The following is a 13,768-nucleotide window of genomic DNA, read 5'->3' as shown; positions in this document are numbered from 1 at the left end:
TTGAGTTCAAAAGTGTCACTTCAGAAGAGTGTTTTCCATTGCTCAATATTAGAAGTAAGTGGTAATCTTTTACTTTCCTGCCATTGGAATAATGAAAAGCAGTTATCATGCTTGTAGCGATATACTGAAGGGGATGAAGATAGCTGGGTCTCAATACACCCGTGGATCTTACAGTTCATAATTTCTGTCATTAAATGCATATCTGCTCTTGTTTAATTTGAAACTGTAGATTCCAAAAAAAAATTCTGGGTGATTTTGATAATTTAATGGGGTTCTTCATCCTAGGTTTCACTTCATTTTCACAAATATACGCCTCACAGAACATAGATGAAAAATTAATGTGAAGGATTACCCCCATTTAAAAATGGGAAAACTGAATCACAGAGTAGTAGTACAGTAAGACATTAGCCCAACCAAAAATAGAGCCTAGTTTTCCAGTCTTCTCCAATCCAGTATATCTTCTTGACCACTTTCTAATCCCCAAATCTATTTTAGAAGTAATGATAGGTTTGAATCCTGGGAAGGTAGGCTCCCAAATATAGTACTATAATAGTGACTTTTCTCAGAGTATTGAGACAGCAAAGCATACAAACTATTTGGTTGTTGCTAAAGCTTAATAAGAGGATTCAGGGCAATAAGAAAAAGGATTCTTAAGTTTGAGTAAAACATCTACAAGTGCCTGCTTCCAGTGCTGAGTACAGCATGCACTCAATAAATACTAGCGATTGATTGATTTATAAATTGCAGCAGCAGATATGAACTATAACTATGAACACCCATGATTGGGTGGTGAAATTGAACTATGAGTTTTTGGGACTGCATGAGTTGATTTATCGTAAGAAACAAACCTACATGTAGGAAAAAGAGTATTTTCTTAACATCTGGGTGGGAATAAAATCATAAGAACATGAAGCATCATAGATGCCAAAATTAGTTTTTTAACACCTTTCTTTGACAGGTTCACAATATTTTGCTGCTTTTGAACATTTGTTTTAAAAATACACCTTTCGGCTTTGTAGAAATGAATACTCCAAAGAGAAGATAAACTGGATAATTTTTATATAATATTTTAATTATAGGAGATATTGAGTTGATTACAAACATTCCCCAAAATGTGACGCTGAAACTGGAGTTCTCCTTATATCCAGAACACGCAGAGTATTTAGAGTTGTTGCATAGCCCTGGATCTAGCATTGCAACTGTGAGGACTACTAAACCATTGGATTTGGAAGCTATTGTAAGTATCCTGTCAACTAATAATGGGAATTAACTGAATTATAGACTGTAAACTCATTGTGGACAGAGAACATGTCCACCAACTCTGTTATGTTGTGTTGTATTCTCCCAAACACTGAATACAGTGCTCTGCACACAGTAAATGCTCAATAAATATGATTGATTGTAGCTGTTTAAAAATATAATTACTTACCCATTAATAACATAATTACAGATTTGAATATACATATCTATAATTGAGAGTGAGACTATATCTTTAAATTTAGGTATTTGCTCTGTTCTTGGGCGAGCCAAAAGGGGCATAAAGAAACTGAGATTAAGCAATTTGGATAAGAGAGGGGGCTATTTTTAAGGGTCTTCAACTATATTTTTTACACAGAGGATGTTATCTATATGCACTCAAGAAAAATAAATAAATAAATGAGCTCAAGTTGCAGCCTGAAGGATTTACTATGATTGTGGAATCGCTTCCAGAAATCTTTGGAAAACCTGGAAGACCCTTATCTATTACGCTTATCAAATAGGCTCCAGTGTAATCCAAGTTGGAGGCAGGGAGTCAGAATAGACTACCTTTCAGATTCACTTCCAGCCCTGTTTATCGCTAATTTTATGATTCAGGAATAATGGCCCAAATCACTAATATAGAAGTTTAAACCAAAGAACAGAAGTAGAATGATCACTGGATCAAAGTGGGAATTATTTATCTCTTGAGGCAAAACTCACTAGGAATCTTAGAAATGCAATTAGCTGTTGTTTCTATTACATCCTAATAATAAGGAGATATGTACAAAAGTGCCCTGGGGTTGGGGATGGGGAGCGGGTGGGGGGAGCAAGTGAATCATTAGGGGGTGAGACTAAGTGTATAGGAGAGGCAGTAAGGAAGACAAATATAAAGGGTGAATGAGAGCTTAGTCCAGGAAGGTTTCACAGAGGAGATAGGATTTCAGTAGGGTTTTACAGATGGGGAGAGGGAGTTCCAGGCAGGAGGACCAGTGAATAGATTGGTATTAGAGGAGCAAAAGGTGCTGGCTGGGGGAGAGACTGAAGGATCATCTTTCCCAGCCCCTGCCTCCAAGCAGATGAAAGAGTGAAAGATCTCTGGGGATGGAGACCCCACAGCCTCTCTTGGTAGACTTATTCCAGTGTTTCATCTCTCGGAGAGTCAAGGAGTTTCATATTTCTTATGGCCAACTGAAATATCTCCTGCTTTAGTTCAAATCAAAATGACAGTTTTATTTCTGTGAATAGCTTAATGAATGAAATCAACAAATTTGGATTGTGATCCTACTATTATTATTTTTCAGAATGGGCCTTTACTCTACAGTGTTACTTGCCAAAGGAATGGCAATGTAAGTAAATTATATATTGGAGATAATCTTCTCCCTTTTGATACGTACATTTTTGTACATTTTAAAGACCATGTACAGCACTGTGTGATATATTACCACTTTCAATATGCTTTTGGATTTCTCTACTTAGAACGTGGTTTACATCAATAAGCGGAAACTCAGTTTGCTGGATATCAATGATAATTCCCCAGTTTTCCTAAACTCATCTTATAGCATTTCAATATTAGAGGTAAGTGGTAATATTTACCTGAATCAAATATGGTAGCAATTAATGAAATTTTTTCTGTGGTTTGTAAAAGGCTTTCAGCATAACAGAGACAGTTGTGAACCATCTAGAATCTGTTTATCCCAAATATTTATCAACCAAATTCTTGGATTTCAAGAGACCATGAGCCTACAGACTCACTCAGATACACATAAAGTGAAAGAGAGGGAAAGGTGTCAAGAAAAATATATCTTTTTATGAAGTCCTCTGTCCCTCTGAAGGCAAAATGTTATGAAAGGAGCTAAATAAAGCAAGGTTGGGGGTTTATCTCTTAAAACAGACCTGAAATCCCTAGTGTTGTTAAATGCAGTCTGCTGTGGGACCTTGGGCAAATCACTTCACTTCTCTGTGCCTCAGATACCTCATCTGTCAAATCCGGAACCCAAAGTGGGACAGGAACTGTGTCCAACCTGATTTGTTTGTATACACTCCAGCACTTAGTACAGCACCTGGCACTTAGTAAAAGCTTAATAAATGCTATTATTATTATTATTTACATAAAATCCTCCAAGATTTCAAGGTTGTTGATTTTTTCCTTGTTTGGAGTCTTACTGCATGGTTTCCTTTCCCTTGCATGCATAAAATAATAAGCATTCCTAAGGGATCTTGGCTTAAAAGTTAAGAACATTGAGAGGAAACGTTGGTTAATGGTAAGTAAAGACCAGTTGGTAATTGGTTATGCAGTGGTAGGAGGAGATCTGGAGAGGAGATAGGTGCAGAGAGGAGTTGAGAGATGATGAGAGAGGAAAACCACTTGGCCCAGTTGCAGGTGCAGTTTTTTTTAGGAGGGGATCAAGAAAGACCTCAAGGGAAGGAAAATAAAACCTGGCTGAGTGTGTAGGATAGGAGGCATAAATACGGAAGCAGGAAGGAGATGAAGTTCAGTCAGATGACAAGGGGATCTTTGACCAAAAGAAACTAACTACTAATCTAAAATATTAATTCCTGGGTGTGGTTTTGATAACATAGAATTGAAACAGATTCCTAACTTTTGGTTACTACCTCCTTCAGTTTCCCTGTCAATTTGAGAGGAATAGCAATCACTTCCATTAATGGTTTGTCACTCCGTTACTGCAAACACCCCTCAAGATTAAATTAAGGAGACTTGTATGTTTGCCAAGCCCTCTTTTTAGCCTTGCTCAGTCTTTTGGTTTGGTTTCTCAGGATTCCCAGAAGAGATATTAATAATAATAATGTTGGTATTTGTTAAGCGCTTACTATGTGCAGAGCACTGTTCTAAGCGCTGGGGTAGATACAGGGTAATCAGGTTGTCCCATGTGAGGCTCAGTCTTAATCCCCATTTTACAGATGAGGTAACTGAGACACAGAGAAGTTAAGTGACTTGCCCCCAGTCACACAGCTGACAAGTGGCAGAGCTGGAATTTGAACCCATGACCTCTGACTCCCAAGCCCGGGCTCTTTCCACTGAGCCACGTTGCTTCAAGAGATGAATTGGAGGATTGGGATTTGTTCAGACACAGTGTCCCAGTGTGCTCTTGTAGTTCACCAAACTCAAATGTTTATGGAAAACACAGACTTAACCTGAGCACTTTTCTCCAACTCCAGCCTTGTTTTTTCATATCACTCATTTCCATAATTGGCAAACTTTTTCTTTGGTTTTTTTTTACAGTAGACCAAATATGAAAACAATGTAAAGGTTAAAAAGTCTTGAACTATCGGCAAGCAAAATGACCAGTGGTTTGAAATTAAACCAAATCACAGTCACCACTAAAAAACAAATACGATCCTACTGAAAGTGTTTCTTCACTTGAAACTCTCTGTTCAAAGATTTACGATGAGAACAATGTTTACTCTCCTAGACATTTCCATTACACAACACCGTGATAAGAGTGGAAGCCACCGATAAGGATTACTCCCTTGACTATCACCTTATTCAGTACAGCCTTCTGGTAAGTACTTGTACATGTAAGTACTTTTCCACAATTTGTGATCAACAGCTTATGTTGAATTATTTTATTAATAATAATACTAATAATGGTATTTGTTAAGCGCTTACTATGTACAAAGCACTGTTCTAAGCGCTGGGGGTAGGGAGGAGGGAAATACAAGGTGATCAGGTTCTCCCACGTGGGGTTCACAGACTTAATCCCCATTTTACAGATGAGGGAACTGAGGCACAGAGAAGTTAAGTGACTTGCCCAAAGTCACACAGCTGACGTGAGGGAGCCAGGATTAGAACCCATGACCTCTGACTCCCAAGCCTGTGCTCTTTCCACTGAGCCACGCTGCTTCTCTATTTTTTTTTAATTTTTTTTACTAATTATTTTAGTAAAATAATTTCCTAGAAGTAAGCTCTGAAAAAAGGGGCATGTGAGTATAGAGCTAATATGCCTTCCTGTTCACCTCATTTTTAGTAACAGCCCCAACATCTCTCCTAGTCCTAGCACTGCTTTGGGGGAACCTACAAAATATCATCAAAGCAATTTCAAAAATCTGATGGCATGCCTGTGCAACTGGATCCCATGCCTATTGGTCTTCACCCCAGATTCACCAGATGTTTTTGGGCAAGATACTTAGCTTTTGGGGGAATCAGTTTCCTCAACTGTAAAGGGAGGAGAGTAATCCCTGAGGGGACAGCTGAGGGGATTTGGGAACCAGTAGATTCCAGATTACATCTTGTGTGGAGTGTACCAGCTTATCTGAGGTGACAGTGTCCCAGAGATCTCAGATTGGGTTAAATTCAAAAAGAAGATTTGGTTGCCCAAACACTGGAAATGGCAGTGTTCAGGACCAGAGAACCAGTTTCCATCATTTTCAGAGGAGCAGACGGGAAACCCAGAATAGAAATTGCCCAGGAAATGTAATGGAACCAAGTTTACATTATGATTGTTCACTTAGGGTCAAAATGCAGAGTATTTCAGCATCAAAGAAGGCGATGGGGTCATTACGCTGAAAAAGTTCCTGGATTTCAACAAGATACAGCAATACAATCTCACAGTAAAAGCCCAGGTACGTCACGGTCATCAGGTGATTATAGTAAAAGGATGTTCCACACCAGAGACCCGGGGCACTGTGGGCTGCTCCCCTCCTGTGAAGAACCAGCCTTCTGGTTTAGACACTGGTGGCACTCTTTGCAGTTGCCTTTTTCCACTGAGGCTCCTTCTTGGCCCTTCAATCAGCTTTGGTGCTACTGGAAAATAACTGAAGGGCAGCCCAGGGTGCTCACTCTCTTCCAGGGACCTGAGGCAACAGCCCCTATCCCCACAAAGATAGTAATGCCTTCAAACTGATGAAGATTAATCATGGTTTCCATCTAAAATGTATCTCCCCAAGTCTTGTTAATTTTGGATGATATCCACTACTCAGTGGGAATAAGAATGTCTTAATGACAGTTAGCTCCTTGGAAGCCTCATGCATCTGAACATATCTCTTCCCCCTTCTCCCCAGCCACATTACCTCTCCTGCCCAAGAAGGTATTTTGACTGTATAACCAAAAGAATGAACTGGGTATATTTTGGAATCTCATGTTTGTAGCTCATTTTTCCTGTCTTTAAATCCCTTTTGATCCTAGGAAAGATTTGGAAATAATAGTGGCACTGCAACTCTGCTAATTGCTGTCCAAGATTATGACACAATGAACCCTTACTTTATTCACTCCATCTACAAAGCAAACATCTTGGAAAATCAGGTAGAGTGAAAGGGCAAGGGATCTGCTCTTTTCTGTATAGAAGAAAATGTCCATCATGGAAAATTTATTTCTCTTCCTAGTATTTTTCCCTTTGTATTTTAAACAGGGAAATTTTGATTAATGGAACTCTGCAAGATCTGTCAAATGGTACCATGGGTCGACTCCTAAGAACTCCTATTATCTTTAGAGAAAGGAATGGGAAAGATGTAACACCAGTTGGAAAGATGTAACACCTGGCTCCTGAAAAATTCCATATGGGCAAGGGCAGCCTTACTAAACATAAGTCAATGTTAAAGTGAGCCCTTTAAGAGAGGGGAGGTGACAGTGGTAGAAAATGAAGATAGAGCATCTCTCCACCTCCATCCTCCCATGTGCCTGGCTCATCCAGTCTTCCCCCAACCTCACAGGAAAAGCAGCGTGGCCTTAGTGGATAGAGTATGGACCTGGGAGTCGAAGGGACTAATCCTGCTTTGCCACTTGTCTGCTGTGTGACCTTGGGTAATTTACTTAACTTCCCTGTGCTTCAGTTACCTCATCTGTAAAGTGGGGATTAAGACTGTGAGCCCCATTTGGGGCATGGACTGTGTCCAACCTGGTTACCTTCCATCTACCCCAATGCTTAAAACAATGTTCGGCACATAGTAAGCTCTTAAATACCATTTTAAAAAGCATACTTCATGAACAGAACTTTTAACAAAATTGTCCATTAGGAATTAGTACTGAGAGCATGTTGGCTTTTACAGAGCACAAGTGCTGGCAGGTCTTACAGGGCTTAGCCCTCAAATACCTGAACGACTCCCCGAGAGTCCCCATTACTACAGCACGTAGGCAGCTGCCTTGGTGAGGCCATCTGTGGCAATGACATCCATGAGAGAGGGTATATGAAATTGTATATATTTCATATTGTATGTTGGGAATAAAAATCACATCTCTTGCAACTGTTTTAGAAAAGCCTGAAATTTACCATGTCCTAAACTGTAAATTCTGTATCTCAGTATAAACATTATACCAATAATTCAAGAATCTTTCTGAATTTGTCAAATTGATTTTAATTTTAAAGCATTTTAACCACTCTATAATTATTTATGGAACATGAAATCACCATTTTTTCACCCTTTGCAATTTGGACTGGGTAATTTGATTGAATCAGACAGGATAAGATTAGACTGTAAGATAGATTGTCTCTATCTGTTGCCAAATTGTACATTCCAAGCGCTTAGTACAGTGCTCTGCACATAGCGCTCAATAAATACTATTGAATGAATGAATGAACGATAAGGGGAGTGGAAACAGGGTTGACAGAGTAAATAGGAGGACTAAGTTACGGTAGAGGTAGGTTTAGCTCTCTATGACCCTCTGTATTTCTAGCAGCTATAAAATGGCTGCCATTTTATGTCAATTAACATCATGTATCTGCCTATAGAAGCAGGGAACATTAGTACTAAATAGACCAACAGGTCAGCAAATTCAGTCCCCTGCTTCCAGAGAAGATTACATGAGAAAAGAATCAATTTTTAAAGTCCTCTGGAAAAAGATTTCACAGACTTCTCTCAGAAACCCCTTCCAATGTTTAACACCACACCTCTCTTTCTACCTAGATTAAATGGCCCTGAACCAAGCAGTAAAATTAACTTGAATATTCAGCTCATAAATTAACAGTAAAAACCACCTGCTCCAGCTCTCTGCTGCCTCTCATATTCTTATCCAAGTTCTAAAATTAGGAAAATGTTTTCCAATGCCATGGAAAAGCTAGAATGTTGAAAGGAAGTTTCTCTTAGAAATGTTTCCTCTACAAAGAGTCATCTGGCTTTTTAGTCCGTCATTTCTGTAATAAAAAAGAATGGCCCACAATATCCTGTCCAGGATAATTATTGAAAATCAAAGTAATTTGTTTTATATTTAACTATTTCCTTTGTTACATTATTTTATTAATCAACTCTTTCAGATGGGTAAACTGACATTATCCCCAGAGGAAATAAAAGCTATAGATGGAGATATAGGCATAAACGAAAAAGTATACTATGAAGTCAAGCGAGGTAAGTGCTAAATGATGTTTAAACTGGGAATTGTAGGGAATAATTCTATAGGCAGTAATTGTTCTTATTCGGGTATATGTCGTATGTTGAACTCAATTAGCCACCTCAGATTTGAAACAGTCAATCAGTGGTTCTTATTACTGAGAACTTAACCGAATGCATAGCACTGTACTACGAGCTTGGAAGAGTAGAATTCAACAGAGTAGCTAGACAGGTTCCTGCCTAAAAGAAGCTTACAGTCTAGAGAGGGAGACAGACATTAAAATAAAATACAGATATGTACCTAAGTGTTGTAGGGCTGAGAGTAGGGTGAATATCAAGTGCTTAGAGGGTACAAATTAACTGATACATATTCAAGTGCAACGTGATGCAGAAGGGAGAGGGAGTAAAGGAAATGAGGGCTAAGTCAGGGAAGGTCTCTTGGAGGAGATGTGATTTTTATTAGGCTTTGAAGGTGGGGAGAGTGGTGGCCAAAGGCAGGACATAGGTGAGGGGTCATCGGTGAGGTAGACAAGATTGAGGTACAATGAGTAGATTGTCATTTGAGGTGCCAAGTGAGTATATTAGGTTTAGTAGGAAACCATGAGGTAGGATAGGAGCAGGCAGGGTTGACTAAGTGCTTTAAAGCCAATGATAAGTAGTTTATGTTTGATATGGAGATGGATGGGCAATCACTAGAGGTTCTTGAGGAGTGGGGAAACATGGACTGAAGTTTTTACAAAAAAAAAAAATGATTTGAGCATCAGAGTGAAGTATGAACTGGAGTAGGGAGTGTCAGGAGGCAGGGAAGTCAGAAAGGAGGCTGATGGAATATTCAAGGTGGGATATAAGTGAAACAAAAATAGCTTACCACTTTATTCTTGTGCTGAATTTGAATTTGTAAACCTAAGATGCTTCAAGCTACTACTTGTTGTCAGTTAAGTACCCAGAAAGTGAATCAATCCTGCCAAACATATTTTAAAATAAAGTCCTGCTTTGTTGTACTGTACAGGGGCTAGAAGATTTAATATAGTGTCAAAGGAATCTACCTGCCAACGAGATAATAGCAATTACGGTGATAATAATAATGTGTGGTATTTGTTAAGCAAATACTATGTGCCAAGCATTAGGCTAAATGATGGGGTAGTTACAGTGGAATTAAATGAAACACAGTCTGTATCCCACATGGGGTCTCTCAGTCTATGGAATAGGGTGAACAGTATTTAGTACCCATTTTACAGATGAGGTAGCTTAGGCACAGAGCAGTGAAGTGACTTGTCCAAGGTCATACAGCAGGCAAATGTTGGGACTGGGATTAAAACCCAAGTCTGTATTCTTTCCACTAGCTCACATTGCCTCATAGAATCTGCCTGAATACTGCATACTGAATACTGCATAGAATACTGCTACGGGCTCTCATTATATCCCAGCTAGACTACTGTGTCAGCCTTCTCTCTGATCTCCCTTCCTCCTCTCTCGCCCCGCTCCAATCTATTCTTCACTCCGCTGCCTGGCTCATCTTCCTGCAGAAACGATCTGGGCATGTCACTCCCCTTCTTAAACACCTCCAGTGGTTGCCTATCAACCTCCGCTCCAAACAAAAACTCCTCACTCTAGGCTTCAAGGCTCTACATCACCTTGCCCCGTCCTACCTCTCCTCCCTTCTCTCTTTCTACTGCCCACCCCGCACGCTCCGCTCCTCTGCCGCCCACCTCCTCACCATCCCTCGGTCTCGCCTATCCCGCCGTCGACCCCTGGGCCACGTCCTCCCACGGTCCCGGAATGCCCTCCCTCCTCACCTCCGCCAAACTGATTCTCTTCCCCTCTTCAAAACCCTACTTAAAACTCACCTCCTCCAAGAGGCCTTCCCAGACTGAGCTCCCCTTCTCCCTCTACTCCCTTTACCACCCCCCTTCACCTCTCCGCAGCTTAACCCTCTTTTCCCCCCATTTCCCTCTGCTCCTCCCCCTCTCCCTTGCCATCCCCTCAGCACTGTACTCGTCTGCTCAACTGTATATATTTTCATTACCCTATTTATTTTGTTAATTTTGTTAATGAAATGTACATCGCCTTGATTCTATTTAGTTGCCATTGTTTTTACGAGATATTCTTCCCCTTGACTCTATTTATTGCCATTGTTCTTGTCTGTCCATCTCCCCCGATTAGACTGTAAGCCCGTCAAACGGCAGGGACTGTCTCTATCTGTTGCTGACTTGTTCATTCCAAGTGCTTAATACAGTGCTCTGCACATAGTAATGGCTCAATAAATACTATTGAATGAATGAATGAATGAATGCCTGGGTAGCTAAAATAAACAAATTACTCTTTAAACCTAATGAAGAATGCACAGTGAGTATTGCTAGCATTGAAAACACTAAATACTATCAACATTAATTAAAACTGGAATGAAAGACAATAGATAAGAATAGATTTGGTCTTCCTTTCTGCTCCAGAGGTAGCAGAAATAGTCTAGGCATCGATTCTGGTGCTTTGTCTGTCCCGCTGAAATGCCTCCAATCAAGCAGATGTGGAGTCCATAAACTTTAAAGTTAGGGAAGGATTGAACCCAGAATCTAAATCTAGGTATAAAAGACAATTAAAAGTTCTCCTTCTAGAAGAGAGAAACTTTTAGGAAGAACAAGCAATTTCTTGGTGAAGTTATTCAGTGGGTTTCTCTGATGTGCTCAATATAGATAGAATGGGAGAGGGCTGCAGAAAATGTGGACTCAGGCATTCGGTCCACTCTCAGATGGAACATCATAAGGAGCCCGTTGGATAGGGATTGTCTCTGTTGCCAAATTGTACTAAGTGCTTAGTACAGTGCTCTGCACACAGTAAGTGCTCAATAATATGATTGAATGAATAAGGACAAAGCCCCACATGGGGGAAACCCCATATGATACAGATTGGGGAAATGGCTCAGAAGATACGGGGGGCTTAACAAAAAACTATCATAATATAAGTCAGCATCGGTTCTCCAAATGAAAAAGCTGCTCTTGTTTTTGTTCTGATTGAAATAGTTTTCCAATAACCGGCAATATTCTGCTTGCATTCTAGTGGATCCCGCAGTATATAGCAGTAACCTCTCGATCAACGCTAACAGTGGAGCACTATTCTTAAAAAATGCCCTTGACAGAGAAGTGATTTCCCATATTACTGTGGAAATTAAGGTATATTTTGGGTTTTGTTATTACAGTCCTGCAGAGTTGGCATGTACTCTCCTGGCTCAAACTGGTATTTGCAAATGTTTACCTCCAGTTGCAAATTTCAGCATCTCTTCATCAGTATTTCCTGAGAATTTGCTGCAATATGTCATCTAGAATTAGGATACCCAGCACTTACCGCCTCAACCAATGGTATTTATGGAGCACTTACTGTGTACAGAGCACTGTACTAAGCACTTGGAAGAGTACAATACGACAGAGTTGGTACATTCCCTGAGCATAAAGAACTTTACAAATAAGCACTTAAATACACTTACTTCCTCCTAAGTGTAAACCAGAGACAGTCATTCAAATTATCCAAAGGCCTAGAAGCAGTCATGTGGATGAACTGTGCCCTAGACATACATGATCAAGAAGAAATGCAAATGTTAGCTTGCTAGATCACAGCTAGTCTCTTGGATAGAATATGTCTGGGTGAAAGCTAGCAAGGGAATTCCATTCAGTCAATCAATCAATAGTATTTGAGTGCTTACTGGATGCAGAGCACTCTACTGAACATTTAGGATAGTATAATGCACTGCAACCTCCTTGTGGGTAGGGAATTTGTCTACCAACTCTGCTATATCGTACTCTTCCAAGTACTTAATACAGTGCTCTGCATACAGTAAATGCTTAATAAATATGATTGAATGCAATCAAGTTGGTAGTCACATTCCCTTCCCACAAGGAGCTGACAGTCTAGGGAGGGACACAGATGTTAATATAAGTAAATTAATAACTGATGTGTACATAAATGCTGTAGGCCTGAGGGTGGGGTGAATATCAAGGGTTCAAAGGGTACAGATCCAAGTCCATAGGAGATGCAGAAGGGAGAGGGAGTCAGGGAAAAGAAGCTTTAATTGTGGGAAAGCTTTCGGAGGAAATGTGACCTTAGTAAGGTTTTGAAGATGATGAAAGTGGTGGTCTGGTTATAGGATGGGGAGGGGAGTTCCAGGCCAGAGGGAGGACATGGGAAGGGCATCAGCAGTGAGATAGATGAGATGGAGGCACAGTGAGCTAGCTGGCTCTAGAGAAGTGTGTGGGCTGGGCTGTAGTAGGAGAACAGTGAAGGTAAGGTGGGAGGGGGATGAGCTGATGGAGTGCTTTAAAGTTTATGGTGAGGAGTTTTAGTTTGATGTCTGGATTTGCATCCCCTGGAGGTTCTTGAGGAGTAGAGAGACATGGGCTGAACTTTTGGTAGACAAATGATCCCGATCCCGGGAGCAGAGTGAAATATGGATTGGAGTGGGGAGAGACAGGAGGGAGGGAGGCCAGCAAGGAGGCAGATGCAGTAGTCAAGGCAGGAAATGGATTGCAGGGAAGGAAAGGAAAAAACCTAGGGAGAAAAAACCCAGGGAGATAAGGGGCTGGTTTGCCTCCATTTTACAGCAGTTATTGAGGCAACGTGGCAACAGTTTGCCTTCCCTGCCATAGGTTGAGTGCTACATGCTTTCCACTCCCCGTGGAACTTAGTTTTCCTAAAGCACTTTCCAGAGGAAAGTTTTTCTGCTGCTCTTACCCTTGCTGGTGGCTCTCAATGTCTCTGGTTGCAGACTGGCTGTTCGGGATGCTGCCTGAAGGAGTTTTCCAAGTGGTGGAATTGTTTTTCTCTCTACTTAATCAATATATATGGCAAAAATAAGCAAGGGACATCAAAAGCTACTTTCGGAACTTTTGATTTCATCCTGTTCTTAAACAAAATCCTTAGTTCCCATGTGCTTTAGAGATCTAGTTCTAAGCACTAGAAGAGAAGCACTAGAGAAGCAGCGTGGCTCAGTGGAAAGAGCCTGGGCTTTGGAGTCAGAGCTCATGAGTTCGAATCCCAGCTCTGCCACCTGTCAGCTGTGTGACCGTGGGCAAGTCACTTAACTTCTCTGTGCCTCAGTTACCTCATCTGTAAAATGAGGATGAAGACTGTGAGCCCCACGAGGGACAACCTGATTCCCCTGTGTCTACCCCAGCGCTTAGAACAGTGCTTTGCACATAGTAAGCGCTTAACAAATACCAACATTATTAGCACTCCTTAAACGTTCTCTGTTCTCTTCATTGAT

The 13,768-nt window shown here is 40.6% G+C and overlaps 1 protein-coding gene across 2 annotated transcripts in view; it reads left to right on the top strand.

The window, feature by feature from the left end:
• The window catches only part of LOC100081649 (protocadherin Fat 4-like), a 68,560-nt gene that overhangs the window by 10,381 nt on the left and 44,411 nt on the right, over positions 1-13,768 (top strand). For both annotated transcript variants that reach the window (XM_029071903.2, XM_029071905.1), the window contains exons 5-12: positions 1,080-1,237; positions 2,541-2,585; positions 2,716-2,814; positions 4,671-4,760; positions 5,710-5,820; positions 6,383-6,499; positions 8,445-8,535; positions 11,572-11,684. In XM_029071903.2, the coding sequence (XP_028927736.1) occupies positions 1,080-1,237; positions 2,541-2,585; positions 2,716-2,814; positions 4,671-4,760; positions 5,710-5,820; positions 6,383-6,499; positions 8,445-8,535; positions 11,572-11,684 (824 nt within the window). The remainder of the gene's footprint in view (positions 1-1,079; positions 1,238-2,540; positions 2,586-2,715; positions 2,815-4,670; positions 4,761-5,709; positions 5,821-6,382; positions 6,500-8,444; positions 8,536-11,571; positions 11,685-13,768) is intronic.

The sequence above is a fragment of the Ornithorhynchus anatinus genome, chromosome 9 (genome assembly GCF_004115215.2).
Source record: "Ornithorhynchus anatinus isolate Pmale09 chromosome 9, mOrnAna1.pri.v4, whole genome shotgun sequence".
NCBI classification, from domain to species: Eukaryota; Metazoa; Chordata; class Mammalia; order Monotremata; family Ornithorhynchidae; genus Ornithorhynchus; species Ornithorhynchus anatinus.
The sequence above is the reverse complement of the archived record's forward strand: the minus strand, read 5'-3'. Positions and strand labels throughout refer to the sequence as shown.